Source organism: Anticarsia gemmatalis, chromosome 18 (genome assembly GCF_050436995.1).
Source record: "Anticarsia gemmatalis isolate Benzon Research Colony breed Stoneville strain chromosome 18, ilAntGemm2 primary, whole genome shotgun sequence".
Lineage (NCBI taxonomy): Eukaryota > Metazoa > Arthropoda > Insecta > Lepidoptera > Erebidae > Anticarsia > Anticarsia gemmatalis.
This window is the reverse complement of record NC_134762.1, coordinates 3,271,942-3,296,674: the sequence shown is the minus strand read 5'-3', so window position 1 is coordinate 3,296,674 and position 24,733 is coordinate 3,271,942. Positions and strand designations below refer to the sequence as shown.

At 35.5% G+C, this 24,733-nt stretch overlaps 1 protein-coding gene, 1 non-coding gene and 2 pseudogenes across 6 annotated transcripts in view; 2 read left to right on the top strand and 2 right to left on the bottom strand.

Moving 5' to 3' along the window:
- LOC142980546 (uncharacterized) overlaps nt 1–18,438 on the top strand; it is a 129,675-nt gene extending 111,237 nt beyond the window's left edge. For 4 of the 5 annotated variants that reach the window (XM_076125985.1, XM_076125988.1, XM_076125986.1 and 1 more), the window contains 5 exons: nt 4,831–4,861; nt 14,785–14,930; nt 15,410–15,537; nt 15,899–16,116; nt 16,333–18,438. In XM_076125985.1, the coding sequence (XP_075982100.1) occupies nt 14,795–14,930; nt 15,410–15,537; nt 15,899–16,116; nt 16,333–17,128 (1,278 nt within the window). In that variant the 5' untranslated portion in view covers nt 4,831–4,861; nt 14,785–14,794 and the 3' untranslated portion in view covers nt 17,129–18,438. Of the gene's footprint in view, nt 1–4,830; nt 4,862–12,435; nt 12,572–14,784; nt 14,931–15,409; nt 15,538–15,898; nt 16,117–16,332 lie in introns of those variants that run through there. The other variant, XM_076125989.1, reaches the window with a different exon arrangement.
- Nucleotides 956–1,028, top strand: TRNAF-GAA (transfer RNA phenylalanine (anticodon GAA)). The gene has a single exon. It is a non-coding gene; the product is annotated as a tRNA-Phe (tRNA).
- A 34-nt stretch (nt 18,439–18,472) lies between the features above and the next one.
- On the bottom strand, nt 18,473–20,823 carry LOC142980545 (alpha-N-acetylglucosaminidase pseudogene; annotated as a pseudogene).
- A 675-nt stretch (nt 20,824–21,498) lies between these two features.
- On the bottom strand, nt 21,499–24,257 carry LOC142980657 (alpha-N-acetylglucosaminidase pseudogene; annotated as a pseudogene).
- Between the last annotated feature and the right edge of the window lie 476 nt (nt 24,258–24,733).

Below are 24,733 nucleotides of genomic sequence, written 5' to 3'. Positions count from 1 at the left end.
TTATTTTATTACTTTCCAACTTTGTCCTGCTTACATTGTAGTTCATAAAATGCTTTAAATTGTACGTAAATATAGACATACATATAATTATAAGTAATCTTATAGAATACACATTGCAAGAGGTCATCGTTTTCGGAAAATCAAAGAGATTGATTTAAAGTTTAGGTGTCAAACAGTCTATGTTAACTTATGTTAGTTTCTCACAAAAGAATGCAACCAAATCGGTACCATAATTAAAACAATGAAATTAATACATTTTTAAAAGGCCTAAAATCACAAAAAGCTAGAACTAAGATTATCTCAATTTATTGTAAATAAAATATTACGAGTATATTTGTAATGACAGGGTGCCAATTACATTTATCAATATAATCCAAGGTCTTTATTACGCAAAATAACATTACTGCGGCATAAAAAACAAATTTTTTGGATTCCTTGCATCACTGGGATCCAAAAATTCACATCTGCCGGTCTAAAAATAGATTGTTTATTAAAAACTTGATCAAACAAGACTAAATGTTACTTGTAAGCAGATGATAGCATTCTCAAGAATGCAGAAACTGAGAAGCCATTTCTTTGTATGAATTTCTCCAGAATTTTTGGAATACAGCTACCTTGAACTTTAAGACAAACGTAAAAAATATTAAGCCTATTTTTATTATCCGTTACTAGTCTTCACCTTTCATTGTATGTCGATTTGTAGTTACTTTAATCGCGACATAATTTCAACAAATCGTTTATTATGATAAAAAAAGAATGTGTTACTACAGCAACCGGTTTAATACAAAATCGCAAACCGTGGAACGACAGTGCTCAGAATCTTCCACTTCACGTATGTGGACAGTGTTGTTCTTTGCTCTGCCGAACTTAGTTTCTATAGAAGTGCACCCTCATACAAAATATTTAAATAAAGTAGGTAGGTATAGCGGACAGCTGTTTCGCAAAAAATCACATGGCCGAAATAGCTCAGTTGGGAGAGCGTTAGACTGAAGATCTAAAGGTCCCCGGTTCAATCCCGGGTTTCGGCAGACGCCACTTTTTGTTGAAGATAAGCACTTTATATAACTATTACTATTACTTAATGTGGAAGCTTGATGTTCTAGTTATAAAATATTTTAATAATCATACATTATTTAACAATTTAGTGATAAAAACTACAGTCAGTAACAAGCAGTTAAAAATTTACCTACATTGTTTAACGAAATATAAATTATGTTCTTAGATTCTAAAAAAAATATAATTTTCTCTTTACAGTCAGGTAAAATATTAAATTAGTTTCCAAAGTTTTGTAGTCTTTTTTTCAGTTATTTTTTCACGATAAAACTGCTGACCCGTCATATCATTTGTTATGGTGATAGATAACCCATATCTTAGGTAAAACAGGTTACTTTTACAAACAAGACTGCAAGCATAAGCTAAAAAAACGCATAAATAATACGCTATAAAAAATAGGCACTATATTACAAGTCGCGACAGTTTTAAAACTATTTCTAGACGTTGTGCATCCATGCAATAAGGCACGGTATGTTCCACTCCAGTGGTGATAAGGGTATCTACCCTAACTCACGTAAGGGGCGGTTTTAATTAACGTACTGTTAATCCTGGGAAATTTTAACGGTCCTTTTTAACTACGTGTAAGCACAGTTTTTTATATATTTTATAAAAAACAAACGTTTATTTTTTAATTTCCTGCAACTACTAGAAAACTGTTCAGTCGTTCAGTGGAAGTCCCGAAATTAGTTTTTGTGATTGATGAAATAACATTTTGTGTCAAGAAATCAAGTCCTCTAAATCTAGTGGCGGTAAAAAATAACTTTTATAGATATTTTCAGTACAATATAAATATTTTTTTAGTCAAGAACAATTTTCATACTGCTCATAATTATTTTTTTTAATAAAACTTACCATCACAATCTTCTATAATAAAGCAGTCCAAAAATGTTGCCATAAAAAATAAATTACAGTAAATCACGGCAAATATTTTTTAAGGTAACACTGTTGGGTGTAACGGCCGGTTGACCTAGAAACACCCCCATTAAGGGGTGGCTTGGGGGTCAGTTCCTGTGATTTCGAACACGCAACCTTTTTTTAATGTTTTATGTATATTTGGTGATAAAAGGGCAGAATGATTAATGAAGTAAGGAAAGGTCTTTTATTATACCAGTAAAAGAACTAAGCCTTATTTTTTCTATGGTATAGCTTTTGTAAGGTCTGCTACACACATATTCCGGTCGGTAAATCCGGTTCGGCAGGTTGTACCCAAAAACAAAACCGACTCGAAGCAATTACTGCACATGTTCAGTTTGTGCCGAATAGTAAGTCTTCGGATCCGATCGTCACAATTAGGTTTAAACATTCAGGCGCAGCGATGTCGACCGCCATTTTTCCCGAACATTATTCTACACATATTCGGTTTAGCAAGCCTAAACTGAGTTTTTCCGCTTTGAAATATGTTTAATGTCAGGTTTCTAGGTTAAGTAGTTTTAGAGATTGTGTTTCCCATACAAACGGTAAAATGAAAAAGATGACATGCTAGCTTAGCTGCCTTAAGTACCTAATAATAAAACAGGTAACGAGAGAAACCATATTTTTACATTAGGTAACTTAATCAAGTTTGTTTACGCTTTTCAAAATGAAATTTCGTAAGCTAATTAAAAATACTTATAATTCCATTATCACTTAATCTTTTTTATTTAAAGACTTACACGAAGCGCAATAAGCATAGGTACTTTTAGTGCTTTATAATATCTAACCATAGTTAACTTTTTATTAAATAGAATTTATAGAGTTGAAAGAGACCAAAAAAATTCTATCCCAACTTTTCTCATGCTGAGAGCGATTTACAGCCGAAAAAACAAGACAGTTCGCTATAACTCTATTAACAATGAGTTTAAAACTACTTTAGCACAGAAAAATCTATAGTAAAGTTCGCGCTAGAAAGATATCCATTGATAAATGTACGTGTTTATCTTTCACCCTTGACAAGTGGACGCGAACAAAAACCTTTTGAAATATCAAAAGGAAAGCTTGAATAAACATTAGGAACTTGATTTACACAGCCAAGAGCCGATACTACGGTTACCATGGCAACGAATACCACAACACTATATACTTCTCTGCTGATAGAAAATAAACTCTATGTGGACGTTATAAGGTTGTTTCTACATTGATTTGTGTAGTATATTTAATAAATAATGGCCTCCCATTTATAAGAATGAAAGGTAGAATTATTTAGAGTTGTTAATTAGTTATAATGGCTTGTGAAAGGTTTTGTATTTTGATATGAAAAACGTTATATACGAGTAGAATAAAACGACTTCAAGATTATTAATGAAAACAGATGAACAGTGTTAATGAAAGCTTAAAATTAAGAATAAAAAAAACGTATTAAAGATACCTTCTTTATAAAAAAGACTACTGTTTGATACAGCGACATTATTTTGGAAGAACACAATCATCAATATAAATAAAATTCTTCCTTTACTGAGTGACTGTAGATGGACAACGCACAGCCGAAAATACTAAGGGTAAAAAGTTGAAACTTTGTATGAAGATTCCTAGGAAGTGTAGACGAGCACTAAGAGAGGAGTGTGCACTGAAAGGGCGAAATTCAACGCAGGCAAAGCCACGGCCGGAAAGCTAGTTATTAATTATAATCTAAATAAATCGTGCATACCAAGGCTCTCTACTAAGTTGTCGTACTATAAACATTTGTCATGACCATCAGTCACTGCGACAATAGGGTCGGCACACAATAGGGTTGCCACTAATATGATAGCATGACGCATCACTGACGCACAGGGGTGCATTAGTGACTATTTTTACTTATAAATGGAAAGTAATGGATTGGTTTGGTTAAGGTAGTGGTAATACGTGTTTAGAAATGTTTACTTTAAAAAGGAAGATTAAGTTACACCGATTATGAATTTAGGATTCTATCGAGTCACCCAAAATTGATTTGAAATTTATATCAGCATAGGTGGAAATCAACACTTAATTTTTCTTTCAAACTTTTATATTGAAGAAATAAGATTATACAAAATGACAAATAATTACTTCATGAATTACGACTTTCATAAGACGCTAAGTTCGCTGTCTAATTTTTGAATAAAAGGTTGATAGTTTGAGATTGTAGATTAAACAATTGTCCGATATTATCTCTCTGTTCAACTATTGTATGTCAAAAGTTACGTTACTTTAAGTATAGCTAGATCGCTTACATCTCTTATCAATATAACATTTATATTTGGATGGCGTTGTAAATTTAAATCAAATTTGAAGATATTTCTTTACTTGACTATGTTTTAGGCAAAGCCCTACCACATAATCATATCATAAAAAATCAAAATAAAAATTCACATTCAACGCAAGACATTCAAATGAGGTCTAATTTGACACTAATCACCGTTCTAACGTTCATACATATTTATGTGAGAACTCATAAATTATGTTGAACTACACCAGTTTGTCAGATACAACACGGTACGTTCGAGACGACAACCAATTAGCCACTATATAGTACCAATTAATAAGTATATAACAAAGATATTGGGTTTTAATAAACGTGTTCGAAAATGTCGTAAAACTTTCGCATAATATGGATTACTTTTGTATCATACAGAATAAAAAAAAACTTCTTTTTGTCACGTTTTTAGGAGACTCACTAAAATAACAATTTGCGAGTTATATCTATACCTATAATACATAAATATATAAGTAATCACGAATTGAAGAGTAGCTATTGTTCATTTTGTATAAAAAACGATTGGCGTTTTAAACTTGTTAAAATAATAAAAAATTTTATTAATCATTAATATTTCTTTGTTACAGATTTTGAATACTTCAACAGCTTACATATGAGGTAAATACATGTATAATTTAAATAAGGTTTTCTTTCCTTTCTTAAAAAATGATTCTAAAGATAGTTAATAAAGGACGTTTTATAGTAACAGTTGACATAGCTATACCTACCTAACTAAGTTCTCCTAATAAGAGAAAAGACTTATTTATATGTTTTTGATAATCAAAAAAATATACTTACATACTTAAGAATTATAAAAGAATATGTATATTGTGATATGACAGCGCTTCCTTAATTTAAATTTCCAAACATCAAAAAAGATAAATCACACTGTTTCCCTATAACGGGTGCAACCGCAGCATAAGTTTATACCGCCGATGTCAATTACTAACCGCAGCTCGCAGGTAAGTTACCTCAGTAAGCTTCGAAAATGATGTCGCTCCAATTGTGAAGAGCGTTGATACGGAAATTTGCGGTTTTCTACCGTATAACCGTAACTGATTACCGAATCGTCACTTTGACGGTTTTTTAGAAAAGCTATGGTTATGGATGTAGTTTTGTGTTTTATCTTGTTTTGGAAACTCAAATATTGATGTCAAGTTTCGATTTTGACCGATTTCAAAACTGTCAGATAACTTTATACTCTGTTAAGAATTTGTTATTTGAACGCAAATAAAAAAATATAGAAAAGTTATGCTACACTGCACTTGAAAATAATGTTACTTCTAAACGAAATAAATTGTAAAAGATCGCCTCTTATTACATGGGCCTAAAAGAAGTGGATATATTTTATACAGCCTACACCTTCAGGTATAACATGATATTATGTATGTGTGTAAATTGTATGTACATTTATTTAGCTTACGTGTTAAAGAAGACAGAAGAAAGAAGATGGAGAAGAGAAGAGAACGATCACACTGGGCCTTGGCACTGGGAGAATTCACAGGAGTTGTGTTAATACCCGTGAATTTCCTGATGCCTTAGCTCATTGTGGTCAAACACAACAGCAGAAGAAAGAACAAAGAAGAATTGAGAAGATATTTATAATGTAGTTATACTAGTTCTTCTGTAGGACCTCAAGATAAAGATTTTTCGGATTAAAATGTATAGTATGTGTTAATCTAAAAAGAGACTTTCCTGTTTATGTAATTGTCTGACTGTCTGCTGCCGACAACTGAGAAGCTTTCGACAAATGTTGTATTGAAAACTGATCTGCAATACAAGCGTATTTCACCATAACTGCAGTGTAGTAAATCAGTTTATTTTTATTATGTCTTAACCACAGTTATTTAGTTTTCTTTTAAATCGAGTTTTAAAACTATATGTCGATGAGAATAAAACTAAATTGAAATCGCTGCATTCGTTTGGGAGTTATGATGCCACAGACCGACAGACACGTCCAACTTATAACACCCTACGTTTTGCGTCTGGGGTTAGAAACACTGAAAATCATTCCAATGGATTTTAATGTTGATTAAAATGTCGTGGAGGCAGTAACTACATACATTCTACAATAGTAATACTTCATCACCTTTTATAGCATTTAAATCGAGTATTGTATAAGTAATCCCACACACGATCGTGATAAAAAAGCCAAACAAACGACGAACAAATCTGTGCGACGTCGTGTGCGACCGTGTGTGACGTATTGTTTCCGCATACGTTGACTTCCACACATTGTCTTCCGATGCTACTGGAATTAGTATGGTACAAGATTGGATTAATAGCGATTTTTCTTGCAAACCATTCATATTACTGTATTTTTTACAGGAGTAATGTAAAATTAAGTGTTAGATAAAATGTATTTACAGATATGTGTAATAGTTGAAAGATTGTATTTATTGTGTAGTGGTGTAGATTGTGTCCAATAATATTAAAAGTTAATAAATAAATTGGCTTAAATATGTATTTGAAGCACATTTAGTGTCAGTTTTACCATGAATACGTAGACAATTATAAAAACAGATTGATACACACTATGTACGAAAGAATCTGTCAAAATTCCACTTACAAACGTATCAAAATATACTTGAATTTATGACTTATGTAGCTAAAATGTATCGATAATTCGATAGTAAACTGTAAGTAGCGACATCTAGTAGCGACATTGCAAAACTCTTGACAAATACTAAAACGATTGCCATAGTTAAGTAACTACTTTCATTCTGATCTAAGTAAATTGGAATTAAAATTCGATAATTCACTTACTGTTAAATGACTTGAGAAATAATACCATACACCATATTTTAAGCCTTTATACGTCCATTCTCTTGTTATATCACCCGCTACTTCTTACAACTTGTAAAGAACCGCAACAGTTATTCACGAAGATTGTTACCTATTCAAAGATAATCATTGGTTAGTCTGTAATCCATATGTAACAGATGATCTAACGTTACTGCTAACGGTTGCTTATTGTCTATCGTTTTTGTGGTACTCGTGAGACATGGGGGAATAAACGTATTCTGGGTTTGATATAGCTCAGTGACAAATGCTTAAACAATTAATAGCCCTAGAGTCTGTGTTTAAGATAAATCTAGAAAATTCTAAGATACAGTTGTTGATAATCGTCTCACATGTTTTACATGTATTTTATACTAGCTAACCCGCGCAACTTCGCTTGCGTCACATAAGAGAATCATAATTTTCCCCGTTTTTGTAACATTTTTCACTGGTACTCTGCTCCTATTGGTCGTAGCGTGATAATATATAGCCTATAACCTTCCTCGATAAATAGGCTATCTAACACTGAAAGAATTTTTCAAATCGGACCAGTAGTTCCCGAGATTAGCGCGTTCAAACAAACAAACAAACAAACTCTTCAGCTTTATAGTATTATACTAGCTGACCCGCGCAACTTCGCTTGCGTCACGTAAGAAAGAATGGGTCATAATTTTCCCCGTATTTGTAACATTTTTCGTTACTACTCCGCTCCTAACTGTCGTAGCGTGATGATATATAGCCTATAGCCTTCCTCGATAAATGGGCTATCTAACACTGAAAGAATTTTTCAAATAGAACCAGTAGTTCCTGAGATTAGCGCGTTCAAACAAACAAACTCTTCAGCTTTATAATATTAGTATAGATATATTATATATATTATATAAATATTATATTATAGTAAGTATAGATTAAAAGACTAAATATCGTTGTAACGTTAGAAGTGCCAAATTGTTAATATTAGTTATTAAAGAAATGCAGATTATGTCGCAGCTAGGTAACTGAAATAACCACAACTTGCTATAAACTGACCTTGTTAAATCATTAAAGCATTTAGAAAATGTTGATATCGTCATATAGAAAGTGGTTAGGTGAAATGGGTTCTATGGGGAAAAATTGTATGAGAAATCGATCAGCCTCTAGTTTATTTTCGAGGAACTATTTCCTTTAAGTTATAATTAATGTCAAACGCTCGCTAGTCATTATCGACCGTAAAAAATCGAGTTACTGATTTACTATTTTAAAACCTTCGAGAAATAAAATCCTCGCGATAAAATAACATATTAATATCCAGAAATATTGAATATCACCGGTGATTATTAATAGTTTTTACCTACAATATAGGGAAGCGTAATGACGTATCGGTGTTAACGAAAAACGTATGTCATCAACCGCTCGATAGAAAGGTGTGGCCGTTAGAACAGCGATACTATCTAGTACGGCTTTATTACTTAATAGCTTTGACTTTGAAACTAACTTTAGTATTGTATGAGTGTGTTTTATGACTGCTAATGATGATTTTGTAAACTTTATGGACAATGTGATAATAGAATAGTATTTTTTTGTTTAGTGTGGTGTCAGCTCATTGAATTGAGGATTTGATGAATGACCAAGCAGGTACAACGAATATTTTGAACATCACCAACACGTAATATTAGAGACTAGCTTTCCGCCCGCGTGAAATTTTCACTACCTTCGGGCTGGAATTTCCAAAAATCCTCTCTCATCCCCCGAGTTTAGACGCTATTGAATAGATAAACTACCGCTAAATGTATTCAGAAATTGGGGGTTAGTGCTTCTGTACACTTCTTAAGGAATCTTTACAGCAAATTTCAACTTTCTGCCATCCGTAGTTTTAGCTGTGCGTTGTCCATCAGTCAATAACTCAGTAACGGAGGAGTTTTTTTATATGTATATTGATTAATTCTCCTCATAACTTCGCTGTTTTCATAGCCCACACGGACGACTTTTTGCGTACGATCACAAGACGGATGGGAGTTAGTTTAGTACACAATGCTGTGACTTCCTCATATCTGAGATCACACTAAGTACGGTTGTAATAAGCGAGATAAGGGCCTAATGACGATGTAATGATATTCGCTGGGAAATGCCGATATCGATAAAAAAGTATGCCGACATCTCTATATGAGAACAATCATAATTTTGGGAAAATTTTTGCTTGTTAACTAACTGTGTTGTTAGTCCGATAGTGGTAGAGACTGGTGATCATGAACTCTCGGGTTCGATACTCGAGTCGTACAAAGTGGATTTTTCAATTTCTGAGAAAGTAGCTTACAGCACCTTGATAATGTGGATGAAGGCTAGATAAAAGTAGCCATTGTAAGTGATGTATCGAGAAAGTAATTTAAACAAATTTACGAGTTTTAGGGGACATAATGTGAAAAAGAAGCAAAAAAAATCGTTATCACAAGATATATATTCAAATCACAAGTAAAGAGGTACCAAATACCTAATTATAGATGTGCTAGATTCATTTATGAAATACAAAAGGGTTATTTTGCTTACCAAGAACCAGTGTTCACATAAAAGCGTAAATCAATAAGTAGTCAAAGAAACTTGAAAATCCCAATCGATTATAGCAAAAATCCTTCTCAACTACTGTCGGAAACCTTTCTTAGAAGGGGTTAATTAAGTAAAATACTATATTATATCGCGCACGAGCCAAATTGTAGCCGCCATTAGTCTTCCGAGAAACTGTTACAATTTGAGTTAACGATTCTACTAATTGGTATATTACCTTATTTTTGAGACCTCCTTGAACAAGGTTAGTTTAGTTTCGTAGTGTTATAGCTGAGATTAATTGATTATTGAAATAGATATATTATAGTCTGACTACTTAGTAGTGAGCCTTGTTTTCGCTAATTATTATAAACTTGTTTGCCAATTCTTAAAGACTAGCAGACCAGCGCAACTTCGCTTGTGTCACATAAGAGAGAATAGATCAAAATTTTTTCAGTTAATATAACATTTTTTACTGGTACTCTGCTCTTATTGGTCGTAGCGTGATGATATATAGCTATAGCCTTTCTCGATACATGGGCTATCTAGCACTGAAAGAATTTTTCAAATCGGACCAGTAGTTCCTGAGATTAGCGCGTTCAAACAAACAAACAAACAAACTCTTCAGCTTTATAATATTAGTAAAGATTAGTATAGATTAGTATAGATACAAACAAATAAATCTGTCAGTCGGTGTGTAGCTTAAGCTTGATTTAACAAACGTACCTAACTGTAATAACATATATCTTTATAATCTTTCACATTTATTATAGAAAAGGTTCAGCCAGATTTCTATGAGAGTTAACATATAGTAAATAGCGAATAATAATTAAGGACAAATTTCTTTTTCGTGTATAGATAAGAGTTTATTCTTGCAATTCATGACATGAGAAGGTGGTTCAGCGGGCTTATCACGTTTCTCAGTTGACAGCTAGTATACGTCAAATCTATGGTCACTATTCAGTACATTGGTGCTTTGACGTAACGTATTTATTACTATCATCTAAGGAAGAAAACATTGGACAGCATAGTAGCTTTCAAATTGTTGTCAACTGAGATACGTGATAGCCGCCCAGATCATATCTTAATACCATTTAAGACTATAATAGTGTATCTACCGCATCTAACATGAATCCTTAGGCTGCAAACCACTTACACGCTCTATCAGCACATTATAAGATATCCGTGGCTCTAAGACTTGCACCAAGAGTAATAGCTTCAAGTCCTCGGGCGGCTTCAAACAGGGTTGCCAGTAAAGAAAGCGAATTTACCTGATTTCTAAGAAAAACGGAGGCTGTGTTTAACACCGGATGCACCTGTTGAAGCTCAAACCTTCCAAACGTACGTTTATCTTGCAGATTATAAGCTCATATTTCTTTGTTTACAGTACTTATTTATTTTTTATTGTGACACACTGCTTTAAAGATCCACAAGCTTAGTGACTGATATGTTGGTTCTTGCAGTTGGATGAGACAATTTTTTGTAAAGTTATGTCTTTTTTAAGCTGCTTCATAGATATTTCAAGCATAATTTTGCGTTACTATAGTACCATCTTCTTACCCTCGCAGAAACTACTAAACACATGCCTACGATTCTCTCAGTTCAGGCTGTTTTATTGCCCTGAAGCAGTGTGTATATGACACATCAATATCCCTTAACAAACATGTCAAAATTTTAATTTACCAAATTGGCTGTATTAATGGTTCGATCAATACTATGTATCATGTTTCTCAACTTCACGGTATATGACGTCAATGCTATGTACATAGGTAATGTACCTATTGCTAATTTGCAATAAAATTAGTCTAGGTTATAACACGTGTATATGGAGAACTTGTTTAAACCAGAAACATAATAAAAATGTTCTGAATGTTTCACCCTTTTAACAAAAATGGAATCAAATCCTGCTAATAATATGTAATAGTTGAACGTATAAACGTAGACCATAAATGCTTAGACGAATAACATGTCCTTGCCTGCTGTACGTACCTTAAAATAATCTGATAAATTAAAACGCCGAAAATAAAAAAAAACCTTAATTATTTTTTAACACAAAACGCTTATAACATTGAAGCCCAGTTTTACCCGTTTTGAATAAGCAGCAGAAAGCTTATCAAATAAAGTTTTGGCAGCATTTTCGTACATTAGCTGTCACTCTTAAATTCTCTTTTGACACTTAAACATAGTTGGTGAACAGATCCTTAACAAAAATACTTAAAAGAGAATAATTGAAAAAAAATCAGTAATGCAGTATTGTTGCCAAGTGTATCAGACCGTGTGTCCGTTATAATTCAGGGCGTCCTTGCGTGCACGAGCGCGACTCCTGTTATTACGCAGCGGGCAAGGACTAAAGAATAATTAGCTGATAGTGTTGTGCGTTGTCGATAAATTAATTATATTATTTATAGGTTTAAATGACTGCCTATAATGCAATTGGTAGAGTCCCAGACTGCTGATCGGACGAGGTCTGGGGTTCGATTGTATTATTACATACATAAATACATGCATATATTAAAACTCGCCTTTTTCCTATAGGCAGAGACCAAATAACGCCACTTGGTATTATAATGTCTTTTGAAAATTTTTGAAGAATATTTCGCAACAGTACCCACAGTTTGATAACGTGCCCGGTAAATGACAATAGGCTCGCCCCCTATTACATGGGAATAACATTAATAATTGCGAAACCTGAGTGATTTTCATACAATATGTCTGTCTACACCTACGAGTATTACAAGCGTTATGTGTTTATATATATATATGTGTTTACAGTTTTAATATAAGATTGATATGAGAAAATCGTCGTATTGAAAATTAAACGTCGTTATCGATATCGCCACTGTTACTTCACTAGCTCATAATAGCCACAGGCTACGGAATCCATTTGTAGCAGATAGTTTGCTACTTCTAATCTGTACTTATACATTTATACGCATAATAATATACGAGTAAAGAGTGCCTTACCTAGTTGATAACTGTGATTTTGTCGGTTTGTACGTCATTAATAGTCGTCAGCTTAACAAAATATAAGTATGTATAATTTATTTTTACGTTATATTCAGAAAACCTTTTTTTTAGCTATCTCAGCTCGCTAACATTGCATACGTATTACTCTTCAAATTCTAACTAAATCTATTCGTAATATGGTGGGTTCGAATCCCGGAACAAATCTTTGTGTGATGAGCTCGAGTATTTGTTCTGAGCCTGGATGTTAATGTATACTATATAAGTCTGGATGCTATATAAGTATGTATTTAAAAGTTCATAAGTATGTTTATTAGTTATTCGGTTACCATAGTACAAGTTCAAGTAGAATGTGATAGAGGGCGAACCTATTGCCATTTACCAGGCGCGCTACCAAACTCCGGGCGACTATTGAGAAATATTCTTATATAAAAATTAGAAAAGACCAACAGTTTCGTACCCGACCCGTCAAACCCGGGACCCCATGATCAGCAGTCGGATACACTAGTGACCATGCCCCAGAGGGAAATTTATACGCGACTTCGGACGCGTGGAAGCCCTTCCCGTGTAAATCCCGATCCCTCGGGAACTCCGCGATAAAAAGTGTAGCCTACGTGTTATTCTGGGTCTTCAGCTACCTATACACCAAATATCATCGTAATCGGATCAGTAGTATTTGCGTGAAAGAGTAACAATCATCATATATATATACATTCTTACTACTAGTAGGATATACGAAAGCTAAACGAAAAATCTAACAAACGAAACGAAATGCAGGTAAAATTTCAACACCCCCTAAGAAAATATTTAACATAAAAACACGGTCGGACGTAGTGGCGCCCCAAATAGGGTTGGTAACAGAGGGTGGCGTCGGAAACCCCTAATGGTACCCTGTCACGAACTACGAAAATTACCACCATGCTAATGTCCCAACGAATATATGAGCTATATAGATTTTTTTCTACTACTTATGTATTATTTTTAGTTAAGCATTTTCGACACGACATTCGTGATTGAGTTTACAGTAATAGTGAGGAAAATTACTGGTTATTTTAATGTAAAAATACTGTTTTAAAGCTACGTGTAATTATTTGAAAAACTGTGTGTATTGTATAGTTACTTTGTTGTTGCTTGAACTAATCAAAACGTGTTATAATGGATTGCAACTTAAATGCTACGATAATAACATAGACTACTGACTAATAATTTAATCTGCCTTTAGTTTTTAAAATAAAACAACAAATTGATAATAAGTTATGCATTTCAACAAACAAAGTTTAATCAGTGAACAAGAAAGTTAGTACAATTTTAGTCAGTGCCTAAAGTAAAAGCAATAGCAGAATGCTTTTCGTAGCATCATATCTAATTCTATTCATTAAACATTTTGAAAAACTAGCATACTTTGCTGGTTTTTCTAAATTACTTATTACACATTAGAGAATCGGTAAAACGCTTACATAAAGAAATACAGAAAAACATTTACATTAAAATATCTTATAAATTTTTAGTAAAAATATTGACTTCGATAAATTGTACAGCGAATTTTCCTTAAATTATTCGCAATTTCGAAATGCATACATTGTAAGGTAACGGTAAATTCTCCTTATGCTATCTAAACCACCCTTAGCCGTGCCAGGCGGGGCGGGCGCCGAAATTGAGCAAAACTTATGCAATAGCTTACGTGTTCGTTGGGGAAAAGTTTTGCGAAGTCGTTACGATGTTGATAGCCTGTATTTTACTTGGCTACCTTAGCAACCGTACCTGCGGGTACCAACTCACGCTACGGTTTTACGATTTTATATGGAAAATACGGTTTCTATGTATTAAAAGGGTTGAAAGTTCGAAATGGTTAGATTCTGGATAAGTGCACTACATGAGTATTATACAGGTCATTGACTTCATACTCTTGAAGTAGGGTCATTCTGTGTTTAAAAATTATACACAATATGATTTATTGATTGGAAACTAAGCAATACAATCCGAATAACAACAAAATGGTTTTAATTATTGCAAAATTATTCTAATAATTACTAAATTAACAGTAGGGTATAAACAATATGACTTTTTATTGTTGCTATTTTTAAACAACCAATTTCATCAAAACTTGTTACAAATATTTGTATACCTACCATTATTTTTTTGTTTAACATTATGTACATATTAAACAAAAAAATAATGCAAATCTTTGAAATTTTAAGTCGAATAAAAATTTCTGTACCTACCTACCAACAATTTTTAGATGTTTCTTTTTTAACATGTCTCGTGTAATTGTCCCCCAGTTAACGAAACATGGAGGGGTCATCGTCCGACTACAGCGACGAGGAGGTGGGGGTGCTGGCGAGGGGTCAGAAGCTCTGGGTTCGCGGGGTCAAGTCTCACACCACGTGTGCTGACATCGTTCGTGCGTTACAGGACGCGCCCGAAGGTAACAAGCACTTATACTATCGTATAATTTAACTTAAATGATGTCATTTCAGATAATAGTGTAGTTCTTTGTAGCTCTATACCGTAAATATTATGTGGATACACACGATTCCACCGGTAGACTCTATGAAACTTTACTGAGTTTATATCTATTGTAGGCATAAGTAATAATAAATAGTAATACAGTCACAGGACATATTCTTGTCATTTATAACGATTATCAACAGTGACTATCATTTTTTAATAAAAACGTAGTGCGGGATTTTACATAAATTGGACATTATTAGTTACAACCCATCGCCAGAGAATTATTTAACGAAAATAATAATTGAATTAAATCATTATAAAACAAGTAGGTATTTCATTCTGTTTCATGGTAATGATAACCGTAAGACAAAAGCAAAAATTAGTTTCATTTCATAAACCATATAAGGTTTCGGAGGATAGAAGATCAAATATTAATACCTACTCTATGTACAGCGGGTGGTGCAGTGAGCGAACATGGTGAATGGGTGCTGGCAGAGCGATGGCGAGGAGTTGAGAGACCACTGCCTCCAGACGTGCCGGTTCTTCATGTCCTGGCTGCGTGGGGAGATGCTAGACATGAGGTACTTTACAATATTATTATTATTTATTATTATTAATATGTAACAATCAATTTATCATTAGATTGGCTACATGTCGTCTTTATTGTCACTATATCAGCCGATGGTATTACGTCAACCACTTTCGATTACTAGGATTTCAAATAATCTAACGTTTTTAATTTATCTTGGCTTGTACATGTACATATAATTCTAAGAGGCAAACGGCTCTTATGCGCGGTGAATACTTTAATTTGTCATAAAATACCATCTAAATAAATTAAAATTCAATTAACAAAATTATCCCTGCTTCTGTAAACTAGTATAATAAAAAAAACGGACTCATAGATAAAAAAATAATCACAAACATATTTTTTTGCTTTAGGTCAGGTTAGCTCTCCGACGCGTGTCAAGTGGTGGAGAAGACGATTCTGGTAGGGACAGTGATGGAGGCAGCCGCGCCGGCGCTCGAAGACGTCGGCGGAGAGGGGTGAGGGCGGCCACGCCTCCTCCCAGAGCCAAGAGCGAGGACCCAGCAGCCAGGCTCGTCTCCGTTATACAGCACCAAAGCAGAACAATACATCAGCAGCTTGATAAACTAAGGTAATCTATTTTACATGTGAAAGTGTACATTGTGTACAGTATAAGTAAAAACCTCTGGTGTGTTAGCAAGGTCTGTAAATATAACTGTCTAAATATTTTCAAATTACAATTACTTACTCCTATTCCTACGATTAATCGAAGTAATTCTATTGACATGATTAACTTAGATCGCTTATTCTTTGAAGTAAGCTTATGTATTTTGTTATGCTTTTACAGAGAACAGGAGAAACTCATCGACCAACTGGAAGACCAGACGCACAAAAGTCGAATGGAAAAACACGGGACCAACTACCTCCTAGAGTCGTACCTCCGTGACCTCGGCCGGTGCAGCGAGGTCAACGACAGCCAAGCTGGGAACAGTGACAGCGGAGTCGGAGTAGGCAGTGGAACCCCACCCAGACGACACACCAAACACAAATCAAGAAGAGAAAGACACCTCATGAGAGAACACTACTTTACTAAAGAACTCACAGACATCTGTCAAGTTAACTCAGAAAGATTGATGCAAACACAAAACGACACAGATTCCGAAGCGTCTGCCGATGAACTTTCGAGGATACGGGAAGAAATCGAAATGTTAGAGAAACTAGCAATCATAAACAAAAGGTTGCATCGCGAGGAGGAACTCGTTGTACGACTGACGGCTAAAGTCAAACGTTATATGGACGAGAACAAAGCTAATAGCTGCGAAAACGCCTCCCAAGTACGCATGCTATTGGACAAAATCGAGCAGGACTTGATGAATACGGCGAAAGAGATGCAAGACAACACTGTGGAGATGACGAAAGCTGAAAGAGAAATAGAAATACGAATGAAGTTACTCGATGAACTCACCCTGGAATTGGAAGAAGAGGACCTTCAGAATGCTGTTCTTGAGAGGCAGTTGAACGAAGCTTCCAGTCGCCAGCCAATTCTTTTACAAGATAGCTACGTACCTGTTTTAGACCAAACAAACTTAAATCAAACGTTTAGTTACGGGGGCCCGGGCTATGCGCTGGATACTCTCGTATGACATAGGATTAAAATTGGAATAATTGTCCCAAAGATGTTATTTTGAAATTACCATAATCTAAGATAGGAATGAAGTAAGATATTGTATTTGGTGTACTGGATTCGGCTGAAGGCGACGAGAGCTGAAGATCTCTGTTTGGAAAATGTTGGTCGAGAAAGTTTGTTCAAATATAGGAATATGAAGAAACCTGACAAGGAATAAAGAAATATTTTAGTAGAAGACGATTATAATAACGTTCTCAACTTTACCTGCTTTAAAGTTTAGTTTATATTTAGATATATTTAGTTTATTATCAACGTTATTTACACGTGTATCTGATATGTTAATCGCGTATAAGGTAATAGTGGTGCTAAGACGATAAGATATTACCTAATGTAACCAAAATTATAACATTTTAAGAAATAAGTTTACAGTTTTGTTTTCTGTGATTATATATTTCTCATAAAAATACTAAACTTCATTCATGTTGTCTATATAAATATGCATATTCTCCCTTATTTCATACAAATGTAAATGTATAATTTTAGTAATTTAATATTAAATTTATTCGAATGCCAAAAATCTATGGAGACCACCAATCACAGCTCATATTAATTTTAACCTAGTCAAATTCAATTTTCCGATTAAATAGTTTTTTGTACTGTAAAAGTCAGCCTATAATTGTGCCGGAACAGCCAAGAGTGAAAACCAGGGTGCGAATTATTATAGCAAAAACATAGTAGTACGGTAAAATCGGTCACGTAAATATTCTAATAAATAAGCCGAAATGGATGAGACAAGCGGAGGACCGTATAAAGTGGCGTGCTGAGGGAGAGGCCTATACTCAACAGCGGGTGGATACGGGCTGATTAGATAGATAGATAGAAATATTCTAACAACAACGTACTTAAAGATTGTCCCAGTCTTAAATCACCAATGTGTTTTTGCAAATTTCTCAGTACACAATACAATTTCAAAAGCTCTCTAACCTGATTAATGTGAAAAGAGCAATTCGGCTTTGACAGACAATAATGAAATCACAAGAAGGAAAAATACAATTCGTACCTTATACCAGTAAAGTAAAAAAAAATCTAACAAAATTATATGATTCACAACTATAGGAAAATCATAATCAGCTTGAAATCCTTGTCTGGTTTTCATTTTAGGCAACCGAATGTGAAATACGACAATGTATGATTTTATTCAAGCAAATACTTTTCAATTAAAATCTACAGACATTTAATAAACCATCCAAAAACCTTAGTTGTTATCTTTATATAAATAATGTTTATATAATAACATGTACATAATAAAAATATACAACGACTAAATTATTGTTTTATTTATTCTATCATCTATTGCAAACACACAACATGGGTTTAAAAACTGCTTATTCATTGTGACCATATAACATTTCTCTAAAGTTTATTTAATTATTATTCCTTTGGTCTTCCACTCCAATCTAGCTTGATATTTTGAGGCAAATCTTTCAAATCGGCTACATAAGCCCATTTTCTATAAAGATTCTTAGCCAAATTCTTTGTGCCTTCCCAGAAATATACTACACTGCCAAAGAAACGGTTACGAGGAAATAATGTAGAATATGGAATCTCGACAGTAGCTGTTATCACGCGCTGTGTTGCTTTCTCATTAAATAATTCACCAGCTTCTTTGGCTTCTAGTGCAGCGGTTAAGAACGTATGCCATCTCGGACGATAATAATCCCGGACCACCTCCGCCCACTGCTTACACGCATAGTCGGAAATTTCACCCTTCGGTCCCCACAATGTGATCTGATTTCTAGCGTTCATCTCGTATAGATATTCTTCGTCATCGCTTGTTCCTAGAATTCTAGCTTGTCCAAACCACTCTGACGCACGGAAATAATCACTTTCAACTAATATTGACGCCATATCATCCAATGCGCTGAGAAAACGATTGATGGAACTTTTGAAAATGAATTTGTTTGTAAATCGATCACTAACCACGTTGATATAAAGCTGCTCGGCTCTGTACTGTAACGCTTGTCTAGTGACATCCACTACATCATATCTGTAACCTTCCGTGTTACACATTGTTTCGTTGATAAAAACTAGTTTCTCGAAGGCCTGAAATAAGTCATAGCTACTATACCACGCCCAAGGTTTTATTTCGAAACTGGGTCTCCTGGTTACCACGTATTTTCCTTTCATTCGATTTTTATTTTCGTAGCTATAAACACTTTTAAGTAAATACTTCCACGCCTCGGCAGCTTGATCACATCCGTATCGTCTCCGAGCGTAGTCCGCCGCCCACGCCTCCAGGTCCTGGACGGGAGACTTGCGCCACGCAGACTCCAACATCAAGTCATACACCACATAGTTCTGATTGATACCTTCAGGAGTGAGTCCTACACCGATCATGGTACTGTTCTCACGAGCTCTAACTTTGTAAACATCTTTATTGATAGTCACCATGTTGCCGAACATTCCCAGGGTCCCGCCGTAATTATGCAACATGCACCAAATGAAAGGTTGTCCAAAGTACATGCCAAAGACGTCATATTGAGGCCACTGTTCTGACTGTAGGTCTAGTATTAGCATTCTGCCGCTTGGGACAGCATTGAGAAAGGCTTGCACTCGATCTAGTGGCCACATAAGTGGAGCGCTGATAAACATCCAGTTCTGAAGTAGCCACACTGCGTCCGCATCAAATTCTAAAAGAGTAGTAAATACTGCTCTAGCATTGTCTTGCACAAAGGCTGTGGAGAATTCCGCTTGCGTTACTTCATTAAATGAATCTACAGAATATATGTGAGCTCCTGGAGTTTTAACTTCGTTTAGGAATAGCTTGCCAATTACTTTAAACAGTGGATCGTTCGGATCTACAAAGAGGCCACAACAATACTCACTATCAAATCCGTGCCATTGAGATGCATTGTGGAATGTGTTGTTAGGATACAGTCTTGAAAATGCTGTAGGAACATGCCCGTTAAAACCTGGTAACACAGGAGCTATGCCGAGGTCCAACATAGCACTAATAATGGTACGTTGTATTTCCATTTGTAAGTCATGCCACGACTGAGGTATCGGGCCGCCCCAGCCGTGGACATTTCCCATTCTGAGCCAGGATAAAAATGCCGGTCCGGCTAAGTGCTGGTCTATTTCTTCTTGCGTCATCCCAATCATTTGATAAACTTTTATCCAGGCTGCTTCTTGAGCGACTGGCGCCAACGACAAGTTGATGCCATTCAACGCCATCCACTCCAAGTGGTCCATCCATTGTTCAGGTCGCCACCACACGAAGCTGTAGGATGCGGTGCACACATTCTGATAGTACCGGAACCTATCGTTAGATGTCACTGTTTCGTACACGGCCGGGAGCACGTCAGGAATACGTACATTCTTGGTTTGCCACTCGATTTGACTGTTGCAGTACTTCTTGAGATAGTAATTGAAGCCCCACACGGCCGCTACTCCTGTGCTCGCTTTTATGTGTAGTTTTCCATCCACTGTATTTAAGTGGAAAGTGTCTTTATTTTCCTGGAACCCCTGATGATCAATTTCCACTGTCACTTTGTTTTGGGCGATATATTTATGTATTATGTTGATGGCTGCTTGTTTTTGAACTTGCGCCGGTGTTACCGTTTGCAGTATTATTGGATCTAAGTATTGTAGATCGAGAGCTGTTGTGAAGGCAGCTTTTATGAGTAGTAAAACTATAATAGACCGACTCATAGTAACGCCGAAATAACACTGGTTAGTTAATGAAGATTCTTTACGTAAGCCTTGACATTTACATAAGTTTTGTTCACGTAAAATTATATTCGCATGATATTACGTGTTAACCGGTATTTTATAATTACATTCAAATACTTCCCGTACTCGTTTGGCTTTCAAACGATGATCATTAATACTAATGAGCTAAAAAAATATTCATATTTATTTAATTAGATAGACTTATAAATTACTTCATAACTTACTTTTTTCTTTCTTTTAAAGAGTTTTACAGTATCAAAACAGAAATATATTTTTACTAGCTGACCCGCGCAACTTCGCTTGCGTCACCGAAGGGAGAATGGGTCATAATTTTCCCCGTTTTTGTAACATTTTTCGTTGCTACTCCGTTCCTAATGACCGTAGCGTGATGTTATATAGCCTATAGCCTTCCTCGATAAATGGACTATCTAACACTGAAAGAATTTTTCAAATCGGACCCGTAGTTCCCGAGATTAGCGCGTTCAAACAAACAAACAAACAAACTCTTCAGCTTTATAATATTAGTATAGAGTATAGATAGGTTAACTTTATTGAACCAATAATGATATAGGTAATATTTATTTTTCTAGGCTACCTTCGACAATTCAGCTTTTATTTACCACAATTCATTATCTAAATACAAAAACAAAAATGCATAAGTGATATTTTTATTGAACTTTAACATTAGATAACCTTATGTAAGATAAAATTGTGTCTGACTAACATGCAACTTTCATGCAAGAGATTATATGAGCCACATTTACACTCTCTAAACATTATACCTATATATGTGATTAAATATGAAGATACATTATATAAAATAGTAGCGAACTGGCCTGACTTCAGGAATATTACAATTTTATCCCGTTGATTCCTCTCCCGTGGGAATTTTGAGCCCATATATCCCATAAAATCCTGGTCCCGACAGTTATTGAAAGACGCATATTTAAAGAATTATCCAATATAGTTTACTTGTTTAAAAGTGATGCGCGTACATACATTTTGATGATTAAATTTGCTTATATAAATTAACTTTAAAATCAAATTATTCAGTTGGCGCGGTATGCATCATTAACCGAAAAATTTTCAGACATTATGTCATTATCGCGTTCAATGTCAGACATCCCTAGTCCCGAGTTATCCATCTCCATTACAGACATCGGTAAGTCCTCTAAATCATCTGCTACCGCCCATTTCTCATAGAGCCTATGAGCCAATGCTTTAGTATCTTCCCATTTGAAATCACCGCAAGTACCACGACCTTTTTCAAATTTAGTGTTCGTATACGGAATTTCTACAGTTTCCGTAACCATTTTCGTTGTTTCTTCTTCATTAAAGATTTCACCAGATCTTTTAGCTTCTAATGCCGCAGTTAAAAACTTATTCCACCTCGGACGGTAATAATCTCGTATTATTTCCGCCCACTGCTTGCCTGCGTAGTCAGACATTTCACCCTTCGGGCCCCACAATGTGATCTGATTTCTTGCGTTCATCTCGTACATTAGACGCTCCTCTTCGTTCTTTCCTATACTTCCAGCTTTAGTGAACCACTCAGAAGCACGAAAGTATTTACTTTCTATCAATATTGACCACATATCGTCCATTACGTCGAGGAAACGGTCGATGGAACTCTTAAAAACTGATACATTTGCATTTTTAGCATTCACCACGTTGAGATAAAGTTGTTCGGCTCTGTACTGTAACGCTTGTCTAGTGACATCCACCACATCATATTTGTAACCTTCCGTGTCACACAGCGAGTCGTTAATAAAAACTAGTTTCTTGAAAGCCTGGAATAAGTCGTAGCTGCTGTACCAGGCCCAAGGCTTTATTTTGAAGCTGGGCCTCATGGTTATAACATATTTTCCGCTCACTTTCTCCAAACCCTTGAAACTGTAAACACTTTTAAGTAAATACTTCCACGCCTCGGCACCTGCATCACATCCGTATCGTCTTCGACCGTAGTCCGCCGCCCACGCCTCCAGGTCTTGGACGGGAGACTTGCGCCACGCAGACTCCAACATCAAGTCATACACCACATAGTTCTGATTGATACCTTCAGGAGTGAGTCCTACACCGATCATAGTGCTGTTCTCACGAGTTCTAACTTCGTAGACGTCTCTGTTGATAGTCACCATGTTGCCGAACATTCCTAGAGTTCCGCCGAAATTGTGCAACATGCACCAAATGAAAGGTTGTCCGAAGTACATGCCAAAGACGTCATATTGAGGCCACTGTTCTGACTGTAGGTCTAGTATTAGCATTCTGCCGCTTGGTACTGCGTTTATAAATGACTGTACTCTACTTTGAGGCCACATCGGAGGATCAACAACAAACATTCGATTCTGTAGCAGCCACACTGCGTCCGCATCAATTTCTAACATAGTAGAATATATTGCTTTAGCTGTATCTTGAGCCAGTGCAGTTGAAAACGCGGGCAAAGATACTTCATTAAAAGGTTCTGCTGTGTATACGTGAACTCCAAAGTACTTTGTCTCATCGAGGAACATTTTTCCGATGACTTTGAACAATGGGTCATTAGGGTCTATGAAGAGACCGCAACAGTATTTACTGTCGAAGTTATTCCACTGACTTACTTTATGAAACGTGGCGTTAGGATAAACTCTTGCGAAGGCTCCTGGTACATGTCCATTAAAGGCCGGTAACACTGGTACAATACCTAACGCCAGCATACCGGGGACCATCAGATTTGCTACTCTCGACTGTAAGGCATGCCAGGACTCGGACAAAGGACCTCCCCAGCTATTTAAGTTTCCCGGTCTTTGCCACGATAAAAACGCCGGTCCGGCTGAGTGCTGGTTTATTTCATCTTCAGTCATACCAAGTCGACGATAGATTTTATTCCAAATTGCTTCCTGGGGGACTGGCGCTAAAGCTAAGTTGATACCGTTCATTGCCATCCATAGTAAATGAACAAACCACTCATTGGGTTTCCACCAGACGAAACTTATTGACGCCGTGCGATCGTTCTGATAGTACCGGAATCTATCATTAGCTGTTATAGTTTCGTTCACGTTCGGAAGTGGGCGTGGGATGTTCTCATTCTCCGTCTGCCACTCGATTTGAGTCTTGCAATACTTCTTTAAGTAATAGTTGAAGCCCCACACCGCTGCTACGCCAGTACTCGCTTTGATGTGCAGTTTTTCATCTTCATGGGTCTTTTGTAGAGAAAAGGTATCTTTTTTGTCCTTGAAAAAGAGCGGATCGATTTCTAGATCCAGTTCTGAAGGTTGTACATACTTTCTCGTTAATAGTTCGACGACTATTTCTTTTTGAAATTGCGCTGATTGCACTGTTTGCAGCTTCGTTGGATCCAAGTATTCGAGATTGAAAGCCGACGAAAGAGCTACTCCAATGAGGAGTATTATTGGTAGCAGCCACCTCATGCTGAGGTTGGGATAACACTGAAACGATTTTATTCTCATATTGCAGCATATCTAAAAATGTATGTAGCAGAAACAATCGTAAGTCAGCCTAACCAAATAACGTCTAGATTTATTTATTTTGGGTCAGTCTTCAACAAACAACGAGAGCGAATGGTAGATAAAAAACAAGTAGGCATTTATATGAATTTTGAAACGTTTTCTTTTTCTCAAAAAGATAACTCTCGCTCTAAGAATTTCTCTTGTGTCGCGGGGACTTTTACAGACATACAAACAACGGACACAAAGTACAACCAGACTCGAATATACGTGTGTCAAGAAAATATGGTTTTCCGAACTTAAATCAACGCATACGTACAACATACTTATTGTATAAAGTTATTTCTTACTATATCAAAATATTGTTTTTTTTTTCTATAGGTGGGTAGGTACTGAGTGAAATGCCCAATACAAAGTTTGCTTTCAACATTCAGTGTATTAAATCG